The 20,267-nt window shown below is 44.2% G+C and overlaps 1 protein-coding gene across 1 annotated transcript in view; it reads right to left on the bottom strand.

Annotated features, from left to right (window-relative positions):
• Positions 1-20,267, bottom strand: part of LOC138953233 (uncharacterized) — a 134,687-nt gene that overhangs the window by 77,851 nt on the left and 36,569 nt on the right. Inside the window, exons 17-22 of the mRNA XM_070325035.1 lie at positions 16,302-16,367; positions 14,477-14,710; positions 14,105-14,178; positions 6,884-7,007; positions 4,097-4,165; positions 1,407-1,522 (exon numbers count right to left, since the gene is read on the bottom strand). Coding sequence (XP_070181136.1) covers positions 1,407-1,522; positions 4,097-4,165; positions 6,884-7,007; positions 14,105-14,178; positions 14,477-14,710; positions 16,302-16,367 — 683 coding nt within the window. The remainder of the gene's footprint in view (positions 1-1,406; positions 1,523-4,096; positions 4,166-6,883; positions 7,008-14,104; positions 14,179-14,476; positions 14,711-16,301; positions 16,368-20,267) is intronic.

Below are 20,267 nucleotides of genomic sequence, written 5' to 3' on the forward strand. Positions count from 1 at the left end.
GTCGATGTTATTGTGCTGCAGGAAGGCCTGGGTGACCATGGCTGTGTGCGGGCGAGCGTTATCTTGCTGCAGAACGCAGTTTCTGTGGGCCTGGAAAAAGGGCACAACATGAGGCTGTAGGATCTGGTCAATATAACGCTGTGCTGTGATGCCGTTTCCCCGACTAGGACCAAGATTGTTGAAAAACACAGGTCCCAGGGATTGGTTGAGGCCGATTCCACCCCAGACCATGACGTTTGGTCCACCCTGGGCATTGTGTTCCATGACGCAGTCATCAGCATAGCGTTCACCTCTTCTTCGCCACACTCTGACACGCCCATCAACATGACTGATACAGTAACGGCTCTCATCGGTGAACAGAATTTGTCGCCATTGTCTCCAGTTCCAGGTGATGTGATCCTGGGCCCGCTGCTGGTGCGCCATGCGATGTCTTTGAGTGAGGACTGGTGCTCTAGCTGGACGGCAGTTTTGGAGGACTCGCTCAGCAAGTCTTCGGCGTACTGTCTGGCCACTGATGAGTCTCTGGTTGTTCCCGACGGTGTTCCTGGCTGTTTCATTGGCTGTATGGAATCGGTTTTGTCAAATGATGACGCAGGATCTGGCGATCTTGTCTCTGTGTGGTAACGCGAGGTCTTCCACTTCGTTGTGTATCAGCAGTGCTTCCAGTGTTGACAAAACGTTGCTGAAGGCGATATACTGTTGACAGATGCACATTGAAAGCGACTGCTACCGCTTCTGGGTCATCACCAGCCGACAATCGACCCACTGCCCTCTCGCGTTGTTCTGGTGTCAATCTTGGCATCTTGACTCTGTCAAAAGTGAGACTGGCAGTAAGCGTGCCATGGTATCTTTTCATTGCTAATGCATTAGTGAACACATCTCACACATGAGGTTTCTCCTACTCCGCTTGCACGTGCTGTAAGCGCGCATCATGTGTTTCACGTGGAAACTGCTTGTCCCGTACGTTGAGACAGCAGCAATGGGAAAATATTTACACAACAGCTTTGTTACACATGACTGCATAGGGCATCTATATCCCGAAAATTGTCACTCTTAGATTAACTGCGTTGTTAAAAATCAAAATATCGAAAAATAATTCGCGTTTCTTTTGTTGCTCGGTATAGTTAATGCCTGAGGCCTTGACAATTCAACTCCCTTGTTTTCTGGTGCAAAAAATAACCACATACAGACAGACAGACAGACAGACAGACAGACAGACACACGCGCACGCACGCACACACACACACACACACACACACACACAACCTCCAATCAAACGCGCTATAATGTGCGCCTATCAAAAGTTGATTGCGAACCACCACCCGCAACCCCGCCTCCAACTTCCCCCTTTCCTTGACTACCTTCTCCCAATTGCATTCCTTACCACAGCGATTGCCTCAACTTACACAAGCACAAACTCTCTGGCGATGAGGATGTCTCCGATGTCTGTGGCAAAGCAGATGTCCACCACCGGTTCGTCAAACACCAGCTCTCTCAACAGATCGTTCTTGTCGTTCCAGATCTAACGATACAAGTGTAATCGTCAAACACCAGCTCCCTCAACAGATCGTTCTGGACGCTCCAGATCTAACGATACAAGTATAATCGTGAAACACCAACTCTCTCAACAGATTGTTCTGGACGCTCCAGATCTAATAATACAAGTGTAATCGTGAAACACCAGCTCTCTCAACAGATTGTTCTGGACGCTCCAGATCTAATAATACAAGTGTAATCGTCAAACACCAGCTCTCACAACAGATCGTTCTGGACGTTCCAGATCTAACGATACAAGTGTAATTGTCAAATACCAGCTCTCTCAACAGATCGTCCTGGACGCTCCAGATCTAACGATACAAGTGTAATCGTCAAACACCAGCTCTCTCAACAGATTGTTCTGGACGTTCCAGATCTAACGATACAAGTGTAATCGTCACACACCAGCTCTCTCAACAGATCGTTCTGGACGCTCCAGATCTAACGATAGAAGTGTAATCGTCACACACCAGCTCTTTCAGCAGATCGTTCTGGTCGCTCCAGATCTAACCATACAAGTGTAATCGGGTTATTATCCAAGCAACAGCTTCAAAGTATTGAAGCAATGATCAACATTTCGTCGGCACGTATGTAGTTAAAGTGTGTATCCAAAGAAAACGGGTGGTGGTGGGTTTTGGGGGGGTTAAAAACGGGTGACTGGTTTGTGTCGTGTGTGGTATGTAGACCAGGTCAGGGGTCAAGGTCAAAGCTAGGATTCCATTCTTACGGCTGCGGTGCGGCTCCGGCGACGGCAGCGACGACGGCAATTTGAAAAACATTGATGAAAGAAGGGATGACCCCATTCACACGGGTGCGGTACGGCGACGGCGACGGCGACGGCCCGGCGTGCGTGCGTTTTTTCAAGAAAGCTCCATGTAGCTTTCTGGACTGCCGTCGCCGGACGCCGTCTGGTATTTTGTGGGCGTGTCTCTTTTCCCGCGTTTTTCTCAGAGCCTTTCCGAGCACAAAGAGACGAAAATACTGCTGAAACCTTTCGCCATCGAGTTGCAGTTCTTGAACAAGATGGTGATAGGTTCCATACTGCCGTCTTTTCTCCAAAATGGCATGCACCCACCAGCGATGTCGTCTCTTTTGGCGTTTTTTCATTTGGCGGTACGCTAATAATATTAACATAAATTGTTCTTCATTATGAATGACAGTTTGCATGAGACGAGACCAATGTGGAGCCATGGCGGCATTGGCGGGAAGAGAACATATCCGGACGACGTCGCCGTTATATACGGTTCACGACTATGCGTTTTTCTCGCCAGAGCCGGATGCCGTTGCCGTCGCCGGAGCCGGAGCCGCACCGCAGCCGTAAGAATGGAATCCTAGCTTTAGTCAGATCGCGTGAAGGATTGTGGTATAGATACAGTTCTCACCCAGCTGCAGTTCGCCGATTCGGGGAAGACGATTTCACATTGTTCGGTTTCGTAGCCCCAGAAAAATAGATAAAGAAGATACCAAAGGAGATTTCCTACAGGTTGATCTGCACAGCGTGTTTCCAGTGTGTGCGCGAGGAAGCGCTGTCGAAAGCGCAGTGTCGATCTGGCAGTCGTGTCCCCGTAAGTAGGCTACAGACAGACAGATCTAGATCTAGTGTCTCCCACTCTTGCACCGTGTCACCTATGCTTACTGTGTGTGTGTATGTGTGACGAGTGAATGAGTTTGTGTTACTGTTTGTCGATTTCTTACGGGAGCCTTGAAGGCTTTGCCTCTTGTTTTTTAGAGACTCATACCAAAAATCAACATACTGACTGCGTCCTGTGCAGTGGGACTTTTTCGATAAATACATTTTTCAGATTAACACTAATGGCCTTTAAATGAAATAAATAAAAATTAAAAACATGTATCCACAAAGTACTACTCTGCACAGAAATCATCCAGGCTCTTGATTGTTGGTACGTTCTAACTGGAGATATGGTCTTATCCAATGTAAAAATCTGGCACAACTTGAGAGTATAAGCCACATCGTTTACACACGATGTACTGTGCCTTGAAATGATGTTGACATGGCCGGCCGACTTTCAACATTTTGTCAATGAGAAGTCGCTCATTAGTTGGCAAGGCAATCGGCAATTCAAACTTATTCAACCAGAAACCAGAGCTGCGCACCGTTAAACTTTCCAGCAGAGTTTGCAGTGACCTATCTACTCTGCTTCGAGTATGCGGGCACTTCCAATGGCTCGCTTTGCCGTGGGCGTTAAAACTTTCCAGCGATTTTGTACAAACAACAATTCTTCAGAAATATGCCGAAAAAAGGTCGATAGTCGTCCTAGTGAATATTGCTATACGCACCAAGGCAATCGATGTGGAGTATAGTCCTACGAAACGGCGCAGAAGTCATGGGTTTGTTGAATTTACACTTCCTGCCAAGTTACTATTAAATACGCAAAACAACTCTCGGGAACGCCTGTTTGCACATGCGCAAAATTAATTTGGCAGATCAGCTACATTCTGCCAGAACGCAGCTTCGCCGCTGATCAGCTTATCTTTGAGATGCATGTGCCAGTGTTAAATTCGTCGATTTATATCACATTGTATTTGCATTATTACCAACCTTTACGGTTTTGTCCATGCTCGAAGTTGCAAAGAGTCTCAGCAGCGGGCATTTGTCCAAAGCAGTAATCTGGCAACACACACATTGTCAATTTTCAGGCACAATACATGACGATGAGGACGTGTGTGGAGGGTTTGGGTAGATTGAAACACAATGAAATCACGGACAGACTTCTTCGTTTATTTCACCCACATTTCACAAGGCGCTAAAGCCTTCACCATGACAGTTTTGACCCAGATCGAGATAAAACAACAAAATCACATTCAGTTGTTGAATGGAGCATGGAAGTCATGCAGTGTTTTGAGTGACCCGAATGTATGCCGTATGTTAGCCTTCACATTGTCAGTAAGTGATATGCAGCGTGGGGCATGATGACGACAGCTCGAGACACACAAAAGAACGTCTATCATTGAGTTAGTATAGCAGAACACCCCTATGCATATTTGGCATTTTTGCGGTGAGGTGTATTCCCCCGTGTTTCTCCTTTTCCAATTCAAGTGTAAATGTACGTAGCACAATCAAGCGGGGGGTATACTGAAGCTTTCGACACAGGGACACATCAGACATGAGACCAGCAAATGTTCCAAAAGTAGGAAAGTAAGCCGGGGTCCAGGGGCCGCATAGGCCCCCGGTAGGGGGTTCAGGGGGGCAAAGCCCCCCTGACGGAAAATGAATGTTAGAATTATAAAGGCCATTTTGGGGCCTCTCCTGATAGCAAAAAATTAGATCATGCCTTTTTAAACAAGAAGGGCAAAGCCCATACGACTCACATGCTTTACACATTTTTCCTACCAAAATACATGTGACCTTGACCCAAGGTCAAGGTCATCCAAGGTCATGCAACACAAAGCTGTTAATTCAAGACATAGGAAGTACAATGGTGCTTATTGGCTCTTTCTACCATGAGATATGGTCACTTTTAGTGGTTCACTACCTTATTTTGGTCACATTTCATAAGGGTCAAAGTGACCTTGACCTTGATCATATGTGACCGAATGTGTCTCATGATGAAAGCATAACATGTGCCCCACATAATTTTTAAGTTTGAAACAGTTATCTTCCATAGTTCAGGGTCAAGGTCACTTCAAAATATGTATACAATCCAACTTTGAAGAGCTCCTGTGACCTTGACCTTGAAGCAAGGTAAACCAAACTGGTATCAAAAGATGGGGCTTACTTTGCCCTATATATCATATATAGGTGAGGTATTGAATCTCAAAAACTTCAGAGAAAATGGGAAAAATATGAAAAATAGCTGTTTTTTAGGCAACATTTATGGCCCCTGCGACCTTGACCTTGAAGCAAGGTCAAGATGCTATGTATGTTTTTTGGGGCCTTGTCATCATACACCATCTTGCCAAATTTGGTACTGATAGACTGAATAGTGTCCAAGAAATATCCAACGTTAAAGTTTTCCGGACGGACGGACGGACGTCCGGACGTCCGGACGGACGGACGGACGGACGGACGACTCGGGTGAGTACATAGACTCACTTTTGCTTCGCATGTGAGTCAAAAACTATAAAAACCACAAGAATAATATGTTTTAGCATTTTACAACAAAAGTGTAATTTATAACAATCACACACACACAAAACTTACTTGAAAACTTTCAGAACCAACACATTTTTTCCACCAAGTCCGTATTTCACCAAGCAGTGGCCGTTGTCGCACCATGTGCACACAGCCTGACCAGGAATGGATATCTTGGCGATACTGTCGCCAATGAGCTGGCGCCTTTCTTTCTTGTTGATAATGACAGTCACTTCTTCTGACAGCCAGTTGACTTTCCACTTGTTTTTCACACTTTGGTCGTCGATCGTAAGAACTTCCACAGCCGACAAAACAATACGGAATCCAGACGCCATGATGCTACCTTTTTCACCTTCGGCGTTTGGAGATCGGCAGCCAATCAAAACAACCCGCAAACCGCCATCGGTGAATAATTAGGCCTAGGCGATAATCGTCGGAGATCGACAGCCAATCAAACGCGACCCATGATACTGCTATGGGTTCACGCGAGTGCTGGGGTGGGAATGCACTGACTTCAGACGCAGACAGCTTCAGCTGAACGGTTCATACCACCACCCCCCCCCCCTTTTTTTTCTCAATGAATTTGCATCGATCTCAAGAATGGTCTGTGAGCTAAGGAAAATATCGGAATTCCGATAAAATTCGGACCAGTCCCATGTCTGACACATGCGGACACAGGGTGGAGCTCTGTCAGTCAGAGAAAGGTCAAGACAAGGCGACATACACATATTACTGTTACAGCAAATCTTACATCAGTCATCTGCGAACTGGCGCTGTTCGAACACATCTTGTTGAGTACGTATGAAAACAATGTAGCAGTAAAACAGTTCCCCCAAACATTGGCAGCTCATTATCATTCTCCAAACCCTACACGAATCTCATATTTACAATTCACTCATCGACCTTTCAATCCTCGACCTTTTGTCGCACTCGACCTTTTGTTGTCGACCTTTTTCTCACCCTTGACGTTGTGACTCTCAACTAAATTACCACGACCTTTTGTGCCTCGATCTTTTGGCCCTCGAATTTTTTTCTCTCCCCCTCATGACATTAAATTAACTGCAGAAAAACATTTTTAAATCGTTGTTATTGGGGCTTTTTTGTGTGTGTGGTTTTTGTTTTGTGGGGGGTGTGAATGGCATGACAACAATTATTTAATAGCCCCATTTCTGAAGGGCGTTTCCAAAGAAAGAAAGATAATAGGCTACTTATCCGAAAGACAACGAGAACATGCAGGGAGATTTGATGTTTTACCGTTTCTTTGTGATCATAGTCCTCGGTATGCGTCAAGCACAAGTTGCTAGTTGTGGAAAATGTCGAGGTTGACATTCCGCAAGACTCTTTTATGTGGCCTCTCGTACTGTAAATCTCCAGTGTACTGAAAGTTGAAACAGAGACGGTGGTACGTTGGTAAGCATGCATGCGCTATTGAACGTAAAAACATGGATTCAACTCTGTCTGTCTGTCTGCCGGCCTGCATGTCCGTCTGTCCGTCCGTACGTCCGTCTGTCCGTCCGTATGTCGGTCTGTTCGTCTGTCTGTCTGTCTCCCCTTTCTCTCCACTCTCCTCGCTCTGCGTAGGGCTGATAGCCTACTAGAGCAAGCCACCATTCAACGCATCTCTCTAATCTCTCTCGTGTACTCTATCTCACTTTCACTCACACAGGGATCGCGTTTACGCACGATTTTTGCGTATTTGACGCATTTTAAAAGTCGCTGACGCGTTTTTTTCGCCGCGCCGCGTAAGCCATACGCAAAAATATTGTAACTTTTTCTTGTCTTCACGAAGCGCTTTTGCTCTGACTTAATAATCACCCGATCCTGAAACTGACTATAGGGCTCGAGAAGTGACGACACACATGAAATCTGCGCGTCAAAACTAAAGTCCGTTTCTTTTTGCATCGAAGTATCGCAAACGAACGTAACGAGGGTATTACCAGATAATATCTTGTCGGATAATGAAACAGACATTAGCTGCTCTCCCATCTCGCGCTTCCAAAAGGCGGAAAGTGTGTCTAGTCGTATTAGAGCGGGAAACAAACTCGCAAGGCCCGAAGGTTGGAGACAGCAGGGGTGTTATTCGACAGGCGTGCGCGGAGTTCGACAGAAAAACTCGCCGTATTTAGGTAAGGAGTGTCTTTAAGTCTTTCGTGCGTGTTTTGTTTGTGTCTGTACGTGTTTTCGTAGTACGCAAAAATATTGGTCCGTGACGCGTTTTTTTCGTTTCGTTGCGTATGACTTACGCGTTTTTTAAAAAGCTAGCGCGATCCCTGCTCATAATATGTACAGTGGTCGCCGCTTAATAAAGCCACTTCTGGACCGACGAAAAATGGCTTTAATAAGCGGCGGATTTATTAACCGGCGGTCCAGGAATACGTCATTTTCGAAAAAAAATCTTCTCTTTTGTTTACGTCACTCAGTCACTTTCTTTCGTCATTTACACTTGTTTGAATCTAAACAAAACCACACCGTATACCGTGGTTGCACTAGGCAAATCTGTCCGAAGCGGTTGCACCCTTATTTTTCTGTCCGAAGGGAGACACGCGACGTAAGTTTCTGCACAAAATCACCTGTAATTCCTCACAAATGACATATCATCACAAAACTACCGTTTGTACTTTGGCCTAAGGTGTCATAGCATCATATCATCGATTTGTTTCATTGCTTCAATGTGTTTGTGAACGTTGGCCTTCAAGTATTTACACATTTCAAGCGCATTATGTACACATTTTGACTTTCCGCAGTTACTAGGGAAATTCAAGCACATGACAAAGGCTACACGCGATTGTAATGTGATCTATGGTCATTTTTTGACATCTGGGTCAGATGGTATGATTTAAAGTGGTGCAGGAGCGTCATATTTCATGAATCTGTGAAGACATTCAAAGATTTGTCGGTTGCGCATCTCCGAAGTGGCTGGTTGCGCATCTCCGAAGTTTTAGCTTTGTTTTGGTTGCGCACCGCCGAAGCATTTCCTTAGTATTTTGCCTACATTATGCGAAATAAAATTAATAATGTTGATCGTCAGCGCCCGCCCCAATTTTTGGGGCCGCCCGGAGGATTTTTTTTTATTTGTGTGTGTGTGTGATTTTCATGCTCCAAAGTGACATTTTCGCATCTGACAAGGCATGCACATGAATTCAGTGCAATGTTGTGTGTGCGCGTGCGTGTGTGTGTGTGTGTGTGTGTGTGTGTGTGTGTGTGTGTGTGTGTGTTGTGTGTGTGTGTGCATTTTTCCGTGTGAGCATTTGTCCTGTGAGCAATTGTCATACAACCACAAAATGCAACAAAACTTGCTACGGTTAACCGTGGACAATTTGTTATGCGTCTAAGAGGAAAAAGTGTGTTTTGGGGCTTGACCAAACAGGTTTTTAAGGATAACGGGCTTGTGTGGTTTTCTTTTAACAGATTTAGCTTCATAACTTATTGTTAGCAAAACGTCAATATACCTGAGCCTGCCCAGATCGTTTGGCCGTCTGGACAGCCAACCGCTATTAATTTGCTATGCACCTAAGAGCAAAAGTTGGTCTATTTTACCTCTTGAAATAGAATCCTGAAGGGATTTTTAAGAATAGAATTATACAGTAATGATTACGAACAAAGTGTCATTTCTAAACACACTAACACTCTTTCCTTCAGAATCGTGTTTGGTCAAGCCTAATAAACTAATTAGCTATATAAGACTCCTGTAGAGAGAGAAAGACAGAGAGAGAGACAGAGAGAGATGAGAGAGAGAGACAGACAGAGAGAGAGAGAGAGAGAGAGAGAGAGAGAGAGAGAGAGAGAGAGAGAGAGAGAGAGAGAGAGAGAGAAAGAGAGACGGAAGACGTAAGACATTTTATTGATTAAACACACAAGGTTCATTTCAACGGGGTGTGGGGAGGGGGGGGGGGGGTCAGTAATACATGCCGTGTGTTTGTATTTATGGACAATCAACCGGTTTTATCTCTTTCTCTCCAACATATACTCACACGAACGCACGCACGCTCTCACTCTCTCTCTTAAACCTGAAGACATATCCGGCGCATGAATTAACAATATGGGTAGGTGCAACGACAAACAAGTTTACAGTGCTAACATACATTATCGGCTTTCAATCATGCTCTATCGTTCCACGGCACAAACTCTCTCTCTCTCTCTCTCTCTCTCTCTCTCTCTCTCTCTCTCTCTCTCTCTCTCTCTCTCTCTCTCTCTCTCTCTCTCTCTCTCTCTCTCTCTCTCTCTCTCTCTCTCTTTCTAACATACCAACATTTCCAGCGCAAAAATCAACAATTTGAATAGGTACAACAACAACACAAGTGTACTACACCAGCATACATTATTTGCAATCAAACCTGTTCTAACATTCCATGGCACAAACTATGTATAACACATCGCCGTCTCGTTCACCTGTTCCACATTGGGTAACTAGTCCAAAAAACTTTTCCTTTTTTGAAAAACACGATATAAGAATCTGGCCACATGCACCACTGAATCCCCTTTATCTACAGACATAACACGTATAATACTGTTCGCATCTTCACTCTGGGTTTTTTCTCTTAATATTTTGACATCAAGTCTATAATCACAATATCCTTTGCATACAAACAATACATGTTTCTCGTCTTCCACGCCCTCTCTGCATACAGGGCAAATCAAAAGGCCCGGTACAACGTCAGTTCGATAGCGGCATTTGTGAGTGTTTAATGGTGAAATACCAAATCGAAATTGTATGTATGCATCTTAAAAACAGCGGAGCTGAATATGGTCTATATACACTTGAGCGCGAATTTCTTGTTTAAAGAGCGAATAAAATTCAAATCGCTCCGAGTTCATGATGCTGTCGTGCCAGTCTTGCTGGAAGCAATCAAACAATCGTTGTCTGAATACTGCTATAAATCGATTCAAATCGCCTTCACCTTGTTGCAGCCAGACATCTCCAAAGCCGTACATGCATAACATTTCTTTCAAATAATGAGACCATGTTTTCTTGCCATAACCCTGTAAATGTTTCATCATGCCATATGCTTTCCTTGGGAGTCTTTCGCTTGGCAAATGTAACACTCTCAGCCAATACTTAATACAGCGAACCGACGAAGTGACATACCGTGGGTAGCGGCCTAAGTCACCATATACCATCTTATTTGGTGTTTGTCGCCCTACACACAAAAACTTCTTGCATGCAAACAAATAGGCTTTCTCAAGAGCTTCAAACCTTTGGAATCCCCACAGCTCAGATCCATACATTAAGATCGGGAGGACCTGTGCGTCATATTTTTAAAAAAATACGCTTCTAGGTATGTTGCCTAGCCTCCACAAACATCTTAGGATTTGGCCAGTCCTTATCTTTGCCTTTGAGGCCAGATCGCTGACCATTTGCGTCAATGACAATTTTGTGGTGAAATTTAGCCCCAAGTACTTGTAACTGTTCACAACCTCTATGTCCTCGTTTCCGTACTTCCAGGCTTCATTTGCTGCCAAAAATCCTCCTTTTATAAAAACGATTACCTTTGTCTTAACCAGGTTGACTGTCATGGAAAACTTATCCGTAAACTGTTTTAACACATCAATCTCCTGTAGAGAGAGAGAGACAGAGAGAGAGAGACAGAGAGAGACAGAAACAGAGAGAGATGAGAGAGAGAGAGAGAGAGAGAGAGAGAGAGAGAGAGAGAGAGAGAGAGAGAGAGAGAGAGAGAGAGAGAGAGAGAGAGAGAGATATATATATATTGTGTACACCAAATCGGCACAGACAAGCAGATATATGATTTTCCATACGAATTTGGAACATACCCAGAGGCGGACACAAATAGATTCCTGTTTATTTCTTTGAAATATCTTCGGCGGTGTGCAACCGATTGCTTCGGGGGTGTGCAACCAGAAAAACTGAGAGACTTCGGAGATGCGCAACCGACAAATCTTTGAATGTCTTCACAGATTCATGAAATATGACGCTCCTGCACCACTTTAAATCATACCATCTGACCCAGATGTCAAGAAATGACCATAGATCACATTACAATCGTGTGTAGCCTTTCTCATGTGCTTGAATTTCCCTAGTAACTGCGGAAAGTCAAAATTTGCACAAAATGCGCTTGAAATGTGTAAATACTTGAAGGCCAACGTTCACAAACACATTGAAGCAATGAAACAAATCGATGATATGATGCTATGACACCTTAGGCCAAAGTACAAACGGTAGTTTTGTGATGATATGTCATTTGTGAGGAATTACAGGTGATTTTGTGCAGAAACTTACGTCGCGTGTCTCCCTTCGGACAGAAAAATAAGGGTGCAACCGCTTCGGACAGATTTGCCTAGTGCAACCACGGTATACGGTGTGAAAACTTCACGAAGGATGTTGAACTTTTGTTTTAATTTTGTACATGTACGTGTACTTTGATCACTTCGGTACATCAATAATTTCAGGTTTGCTGCACCTTCCCTAGCTCAAGCTGCATGCAGGAAGATCTTTAAATTTCTTGTAAATTTCCAGTTTCTCGTCTGTTGTCAAATCCTGGCGTTTTCTTTTCGGCATGTTTGATTCAATCCCTCTTGTTGCCAATCCGATAGAAAACAGTAAACTGATTTAATTTAGTCATGAACACAACACGCGATCAAAGCTACACAATTTATGAACTCAACACGTGCGGTTTTTATTGACTGACATTCTTTTCTGAACTCGGTTACTTCGTGATACGCGTGAGCGTGGACATAAATAGGCCTATGACTTGAGCGATTACAAGAACAAGATAATGTGAGTTTTAGTCACAAACTACGTGATTTCTCTGATAAAAATGGCTTTAATAAGCGGCGGGTTGGGTTTATTAACCGGCTTCTATATATATATACGACTAGTGTCTGTGTGTGTGTCTGTCTGTGCGCGATGCACGGCCAAAGTTCTCGATGGATCTGCTTCAAATTTGGTGGGCTTATTCAGAGAGACCCCGGACACAACCTCATCGATGAGATATTTCAACACGTGCTCTCAGCGCGCAGCGCTGAACCGATTTTGGTTCCACCTCAGCTATTTTGGTTCCACCTCAGCTACCCGGGCCCCCATACCGACACACCATAGCCGCTACACCACATCACAACGCCAAAGTTCTCGGTGGATCTTTTTCAAATTTGGACACCGTATTCAGCTACACCCCGGACACAATATCATCGATGAGATATTTCAACACGTGCTCTCAGCGCGCAGCGCTGAACTGATTTGGGTTTTTGTGTTCATTTCACCATTATAAGTAACTCTTCCTTATCTTCTCCAGTGTTTGGCGTTTATCTCCCTTCCTTCGTGTGGCTTTCCCGTTTGTAACTTACTATTACTATTTTTAGAATGTCACTGCGCTGTCCACTGCGCTGTCCACAACGCTTCCCATGCACCCGTAAGTTGTTCTTACTGTCAAAGTGAAAAGGTCGAATCAATTTATAGCCACGCGAAAAATACACTCTCACCTATCTCTATATATTTATAGATATAGATATACATATATATATATATATATATACGGCTTCTCTGTGTGTGTGTTTGTGTGTGTGTGTGTGGGCAAAAACCTGTGGATTGTAGAGTTCTGTTTGTGATGGGGTCTAGCGGCTTTTGTCTGTCTGTATGTTCAGGCATTTGAGAAGCCACAACAGATAATAATTATAGGGCTAAGAAATAAGCTCTAAAATTCTCAATCCCGTTTGACAGGACTTCGCCTGCAGAGGTGATTGTGATGAACAACCACGCTGTCTGTCTCTGTCTCGCGATTCACCCCGGCGAAGCCGGGTATTCCTCTAGTTTTCTAATACATAAGGTACTAGATGATTACCCGCTTCGCCGGGTACCGGCGAAGCCGGGAAGAAGTAGAGCCGAATACCAGGCTGCGCCTGGGACCCGGGTGTACGCCGGCTTCACCGGCGTACGAAGGAAAGGAGATAAATGCGCAAAACACTGGAGACCTTCTAAAAATAGTAACGTGCAGTGACCTTCTAAAAATAGTAACGTAGTAACGGGAATATGGATTGACGCCACACGGAGGAAGGGAGATAATCGCGGCTGAAAACACTGGAGAAGATAAGGAAGAGTTACTGATAGTGGATCCAGACCAAAAAAACCAAAATCGGTTCAGCGCGCACAGCGCTGCGCGCTGAGAGCACGTGTTGAAATATCTCATCGACCAGGTTGTGTCCAGGGTGTACCTGAATATGATCACCAAATTTGAAACAGATCCATCGAGAACCTTGGCCGCGCATCGCGCACAGACACACAGACAGACAGACAGACAGACACACAGACACTAGTCGTATATATATATATAATATAGATAGTGATAAATCCGGACCGTCTGAAATCGGCTTTTATAAGCGGCTGGCTCTATTAACCGCGTCCACTGTATACACATGTGCTTTGAAACAAAACTACCCTCCCTCTCTCCCTCTCTCTCGCCGCTTTCACTCTCTTTCTTTTTTTGTCCAATCACGTAAGCACAGACAAGACAAATAAATACCCACGTGTTTGCGAGGAACACAGCAGCAACTCGATCATCAAAAGCAGCCATGTACTTGGGTATCTTATTGCAGTTAATCTGGAGAAAGAGAGTATTGTAGGAATCTTGAATACACTTATCAACAGCGCAAATATTTCAAGGAATAAATGAAAGATAGAGTAGCAGCGTTCGGATCCTCGTTGCAGTTATCTTCGCCGTCGTCGTCGTCGTCGTCAACTTCTCGCTCAATTATTAGGATTGCCTTTATCCTCATCATCAACCTTTCTTTTCATCATAACATCATCAGCTTCGCAATCATCAAAATCCCGCAATGCCAGTAATCTAGTGAAAACAAGTAATAATATTACATGTTTGAACATAACGCCACTCGCCATACCTCCAAGACGTTGAGCAAGCACAGCTCAAGCCCTATACTGTCGTTCACGTCGACACGCAGTTGCCAGACTTTGATCCTCATGTCCGAGCCGCCGGAGACGACAACGCTGTGCGTATTGTACGTGTTCTCTCTGCCTGGCGCTGTCTCGGTCAGTGTCTCCAAACACACCACGCTGCCATGATGAGCCTGTAGCTGCTGCGGCATTGCCAGGCTATCCGAGTCCATCAGCTCGATCTGAGGCCGAGAGACTTAGATTGTAGTGTAAGAGCGGCGGGGAAGATTTAGAACTGAAGAAACTGCTCGATGTATATACGTGTGGTGGTAGGGTACGATGAGCACTCTTCTTAAAACCACTACGTACTCAGGAAAGGAGCCAGGCAGACAGGAACGCTATCACGCACACTTGCACAGACTTTTGCATTGGTTAGCAACATCCCTACACTTGGCCTGGGTGTTCTTTGAGCACAATGAGAATTTGTTTATGAATTAATTTCATAATAGCCAATAATGGCTTTTTAGAAAAACAGTTCATCCACACAAAACTCAAACTTAGCACAGCAAGCAGTCAGGTTCTTGATTTGTTGGTATGCATTCAAGTGGAAGGATGGTCTCATCCCATGTAAAAGCCTGGCCAAGTCTGAGATGGTAAGGCAACAACAACAAAATAGTCTGTTTACGGTATCCCGACCGACCCTATTTTTTCGCGCGACCCTAAGACTTTTTTGTTGGCATTTGGGGAGAAAGGAAAAAAAACTAAAAAAAATAAATAACAAAAAGTCTGTTTTTTGGCAACATAACTGTAAAAAAATGTTTGTTTGGAGAAAAAAAAAATTTGTAAAAAATATCCCGACCTACCGACCCTATTTTTTTTGGCATATGTTACCGTAAACAGACTATTTTTTGTTGGCCTAAGAGGAACTGTTTTCACGGGAAGGAGTGTGCCGTCCATGCAATCGAAACAGTGCACGTCCAGTCCGTTCCCTTGTCCCAAACATTTGTCACTAATTTAGCCCAAGCAGTGGCAATTATTCGTAGACATCATGTCAAGTCTAGCCTACTCAAGTCAGCTTGATCATCTCAAAACATGACAACGTTAACTCTCTTCTGCCAAGGTGAAACAGATAAAAGACAGGTGCTCACCTAGAGGGGATTAAGACAACCCCGTTCTCCCCCCTCCCCCCCCCCCTCCCCCACTAAGAGGCAGTGAAAAAATCTATGTGAAACGACAAGCCATCAAAGCCTAGGCGCATGCACCGACTTTAATGCAGGGGACAGAACTCAGATTTAAACAATGATGTTATCGAACTTGCTTTGGGTCCCAGTTGACTCAAGCATAACATATACAAGCATAACAAACATATACAGTGTATACTAGAACGTGTCGTCGGTGTATCCCCTCTACCGTTAGAATGAATCTTTTGTTATGTATGTTTGATGGTGTATGCTTTTAATTAAGCGTTGCTGACTATGAATGTAGATGTAGATGCTTGTATAACTGTGTTTTAATTTTAAATGTGTCAAGCGCAAAGAGCATAATTGTAAAGTTATGATGTTGCGCTATATAAATGCTCATTTATTATTATTATTATTATTATTATTATTATTAAAGATAAAAACTTCACTTTTTGTTGTTGTAAGGGGGAGGGGAGGGCAAAACTCGTGTTTCCCCCACTTCCAAAGTACACACTAAATGTCAGCTCAATCGACAGAAAAACACGAGAGATAGAGATATGAGTGAGAACAGTAAAGCAAACTGACGAATAGACGGTGTGAATCATATATACCCCCATTTACGGGGGGCAAACGTGACAAACAAAACACGTACCTGACCGTTCTGCAGACCCATCAGAATCACGACTGTGTCGAATGAGCGCTCTTCCGTGCCTACACTCTACGGATAATATTAGCATGGGATCAATCATTGTAGATATGTATAGATATAAAGATAGTATTGGTATGCGTCTACTGTTTTGTTGAACCTAACTATGACGAAGGACATAGAATGATCTTCGCATTTAGCGCACCCCAAACCACAATATCTCTTCCCATCGACGTTGAAAATTATTTGGTGTTGTTACTTTTCCCTCAAGGCAAATCAAACTAGATGGTGTTCTTCCACCAAAACTTTGAATGCATAATACATTTACGTGTTTGGTTTTCAAGTATCATCTGTGTTTCTGCTGCTTGTGTATCACTGTTCTCTGGCGATTACATATATTACAGTGTTACAGAAAAAATAGGCATAACCACTTAACTTAGCAAATATAACCTCAACCCTCTTCATACCCCCCCCCCCCCCAACCCAAATCCCTCTATCTCTCTCTCTCTCTCTCTCTCTCTCTCTCTCTCTCTCTCTCGGGGGGTCAAGGTCGACCACGAATGGCGCAGGAGGGAAAAATTTTCACAGTGCAGACAAGATGGATATTTTTCAAGTTCAAAGTGGCTATATCAAAGTTTGAGTCTCCAGAACTATACAAGTGAAAGTCTAAAGTGATTGTGTGCAGAAATCTACTGAAAATGATCGAGGTAGGACTTTGGAGGGCCAGTATTGGTCGTTTTCATCTGGCTTGTGTGGCAAAACATTTCTTGAACCGGCTTTGTGCTCAGCCCGTGTATGGTGACAGTTCTGAAATCAGTGTCAGCGACGTGTGCATTACTTGGGGATGCCTTGTTTTTCTTGCGAACATCGTGTGCTGCTTCAAGGATGTTGCGGAAAGTGCTTTTAGTGCGCCATTCCCACCCCTGGGAACTGTGACTTATAATTCGTCAACAGTGACTGGCCATTTGTCAGTGCCAAGTGATGACCTTGTACACCTGTCACCGATGGCGGTGACCTTTCCGCACGCACAGCACGCGCCATCTTTGTGCCTGGCAGTGATTGCCTTCGCGATACGACGCTTGAGATTGAGCAATGACGTAGAGGAAAACCCTGGGCCTGCTGTCAGTGGCAGTAGCGAAAGTAGTGGTGGTGGTGCGGAGTCAAATGCAGTGGCAGATAGCATCAAACACTTAGAGCAGTCGTTGCAGCAGAAGCTGGATGTCGTTCTGGCAACCATGCAAACACAGGCGGACTTTCTCAAACGACAAGAAGACATGCTTAGAAAACAAGAGACATTGATGAAGAAATTTGGGGATGAGCAAGAGACAATGAAAAAGTCCCTCAAGAAGAACGAACAGTCGATCTCCAACCTCTCCTCACAACAAGACGATCTGTATCGTGTGGTGACTAGCCTCGAGGCAGAGGTTGACAGGCTGGAGGGGTTTTCCCGTCGCAACAACGTCAAGTTTTTCGGAATACCAGAAGAAGTTGGCGACACCGATGCTGACTGTGTTGTTGCAGTGAAAAACGTTCTTGACACCTACATTCCTCAGAAGCAGTGGGAGCCTGACGTCATCGAGCGAGCGCATCGCCTCGGCAAACCCAACCCCAAGAATCCCAACCCCCGCCCTATCATTGCCAAGTTCCAACGTTGGGGCGATGCGATGCGTCTCATGAAAGACCGTGAGGCACGAAGCGACATGGAGCACGACAACCTGAGAGCGGCCCAAGATCTCACCAGACGGCAGACCCAGAAGCTGAAACAGCTGAGGGAGGAGGGGAAGACGGCCTACTACACAAACGGCAAGCTACGCTTCCATGACAACCCCAGAAACAACGATGATCGCCGTGCTGACAACCGCCGGCCGGGTGGCCCCGGTTTGTTGACAAACACCGACTCGGAGACGCCCCCTGATCACGAGCAGCGTCAACCAATCAGCGAAGTAGAAATAGAGCGTGACGTCAGTGACACTCAGGGTCACAGTCGTGACACTGAAGAAGATTCCGGTCGGAATTCCGGGCAGAGTGACGCCAGAGATAAGCGTGTGACCCGCTCAGCCAATCGGCAGGGCCACAAAGACATGACATTGGGTGGCGATAGTGGAGGTGGTGGGTACTCGGCCTACATTCGCAACGTGCGTGGAACTCCCACCCGTGCAGGAAACAGCGAATAGGGGCGTGGCCAAGGCTATGACAATGCAAACAAACAAGACACACAAGCACATGACAAAAACACACCTGATGTAAATAATGTTGCAACAGCAAATAAGGACAAATTGAATACTTCTTTTTCATTTCTTTGTTGGAATATAAATGGGTTGATTGCCAAGCTAACTGACCCTGATTTTGTTGATTACATAACTTCTTTTGATGTTTGCTTTTTGTCTGAAACCTTTACTTTGCCAAGCTTTGACTTCAGTACCTATTTTAGTGATTTCATTGTTCTTCATTCACCAGGTGTGAAACTGACCAAGATGGGCCATGTTTCTGGTGGAACTGTTATGTTGATTCGTAAATGTCTGTCGGATTTTGTTGAGACTATTGATACCAAGAGTGAAAATGTTTTGTGCGTAAAACTTTCAAAAGAATTGTTTGGTTGTGAGAAAGACATGATGTTTATTGGTCTGTATAATCATCCAGTGGGCAGTGTGTACTATGATAAAAAAGATTATGATTGTACTCTAGAAATGCTAGAACAGTTTATTTTGTCTTTAATGGAAGCTGGCAGGGATGTGTACTATTTACTTGGAGGTGATTTGAACGCCCGAATAGGGGATTGGTGTCTTGAATGTGTTGATGAAGAAGATGACGATGAGGATGGTAATGTTTTTGAAAGAAAATCACAAGATGTTTTGACAAATAACTTTGGTAAAATACTGATTCAGTTTTGCTGCATGTTTCACCTTGTACCTCTGCATGGATTAGTACAACCAGGTTTCGATGATAAATTCACTTTTGTGTCTGAAAGAGGAAATAGTACTATTGATCACTTTTTGTCTTCAGTTGATTTTGTTGAATATGTAAATATGTTTTCTGTTGTCAACCGCATTGAGTCTCATCATATGCCTGTTCGGCTAGATGTGTGTGCTGCCCTAAAAACTGACGCTGATGTAGACAGTGAGAATAAGACTAGTTCAGAGAAACTGACTTGGGATTCCTCCAAAGCTGGGGTATTTTTAGATTTTCTTTCTTCACGTGAAGGTCAAACTGCCATCGATGACGCTGCTGCATGTATTGATGATAACTCTGACGCTGCCTTGACAATGTTTGTAAACACGCTTTTAGAAGCGGGTCGGTGCATGCGACGCACGGTGTTTTTTGGAGGCCGTCAGCGTCGTACGAGCCGATGGTTTGACACAGAGTGTAGGGAGGGAAAACGTGAAGTTAATAGATTACTTAGTCGGTACTCTCGCACTAGAAAGGTTGAGGATAAACTACAGTATTTGCAAAAAAGATCTGAATATCAAAATATGATAAAAGAGAAAAAGAAAGCACATAGAAAATCAGTACAAGATTCTTTACTAGAAAACAGAAAAAATCCTTCCATGTTCTGGTCAACGGTAAAGCGGTCTCGCCCAAGGGAGAGAAACCGTGCTACTATAAATATCGATGTCTGGAAAGATCACTTTGAAAACATTTTGGGACAGCACACAGCTTCAACGCCTGAACAAAACGAAAATGTAATAAATGAAGAAAGTGAGGAAGATGTACATATTTATGAATTGGATGAACAAATTTCGTTAGCTGAGGTAAAACAAGCCATTCGAAAATTAAAAGCAGGGAAAGCTTCTGGTATTGATGAAATACCAGCAGAATTTCTAAAAGCAGCTGAGGATATTGTTGCCCCTTTTCTCACTAAGTTCTTTAACCGTGTTTATGACACTGGTGTGTTTCCTAAACAATGGAGTCAGTCCGTGATAGTTCCTTTACTGAAAAAGGGTGATGTAAATAATCCTGGAAATTATAGGGGCA

This window comes from Littorina saxatilis, linkage group LG2 (assembly GCF_037325665.1).
Source record: "Littorina saxatilis isolate snail1 linkage group LG2, US_GU_Lsax_2.0, whole genome shotgun sequence".
Lineage (NCBI taxonomy): Eukaryota > Metazoa > Mollusca > Gastropoda > Littorinimorpha > Littorinidae > Littorina > Littorina saxatilis.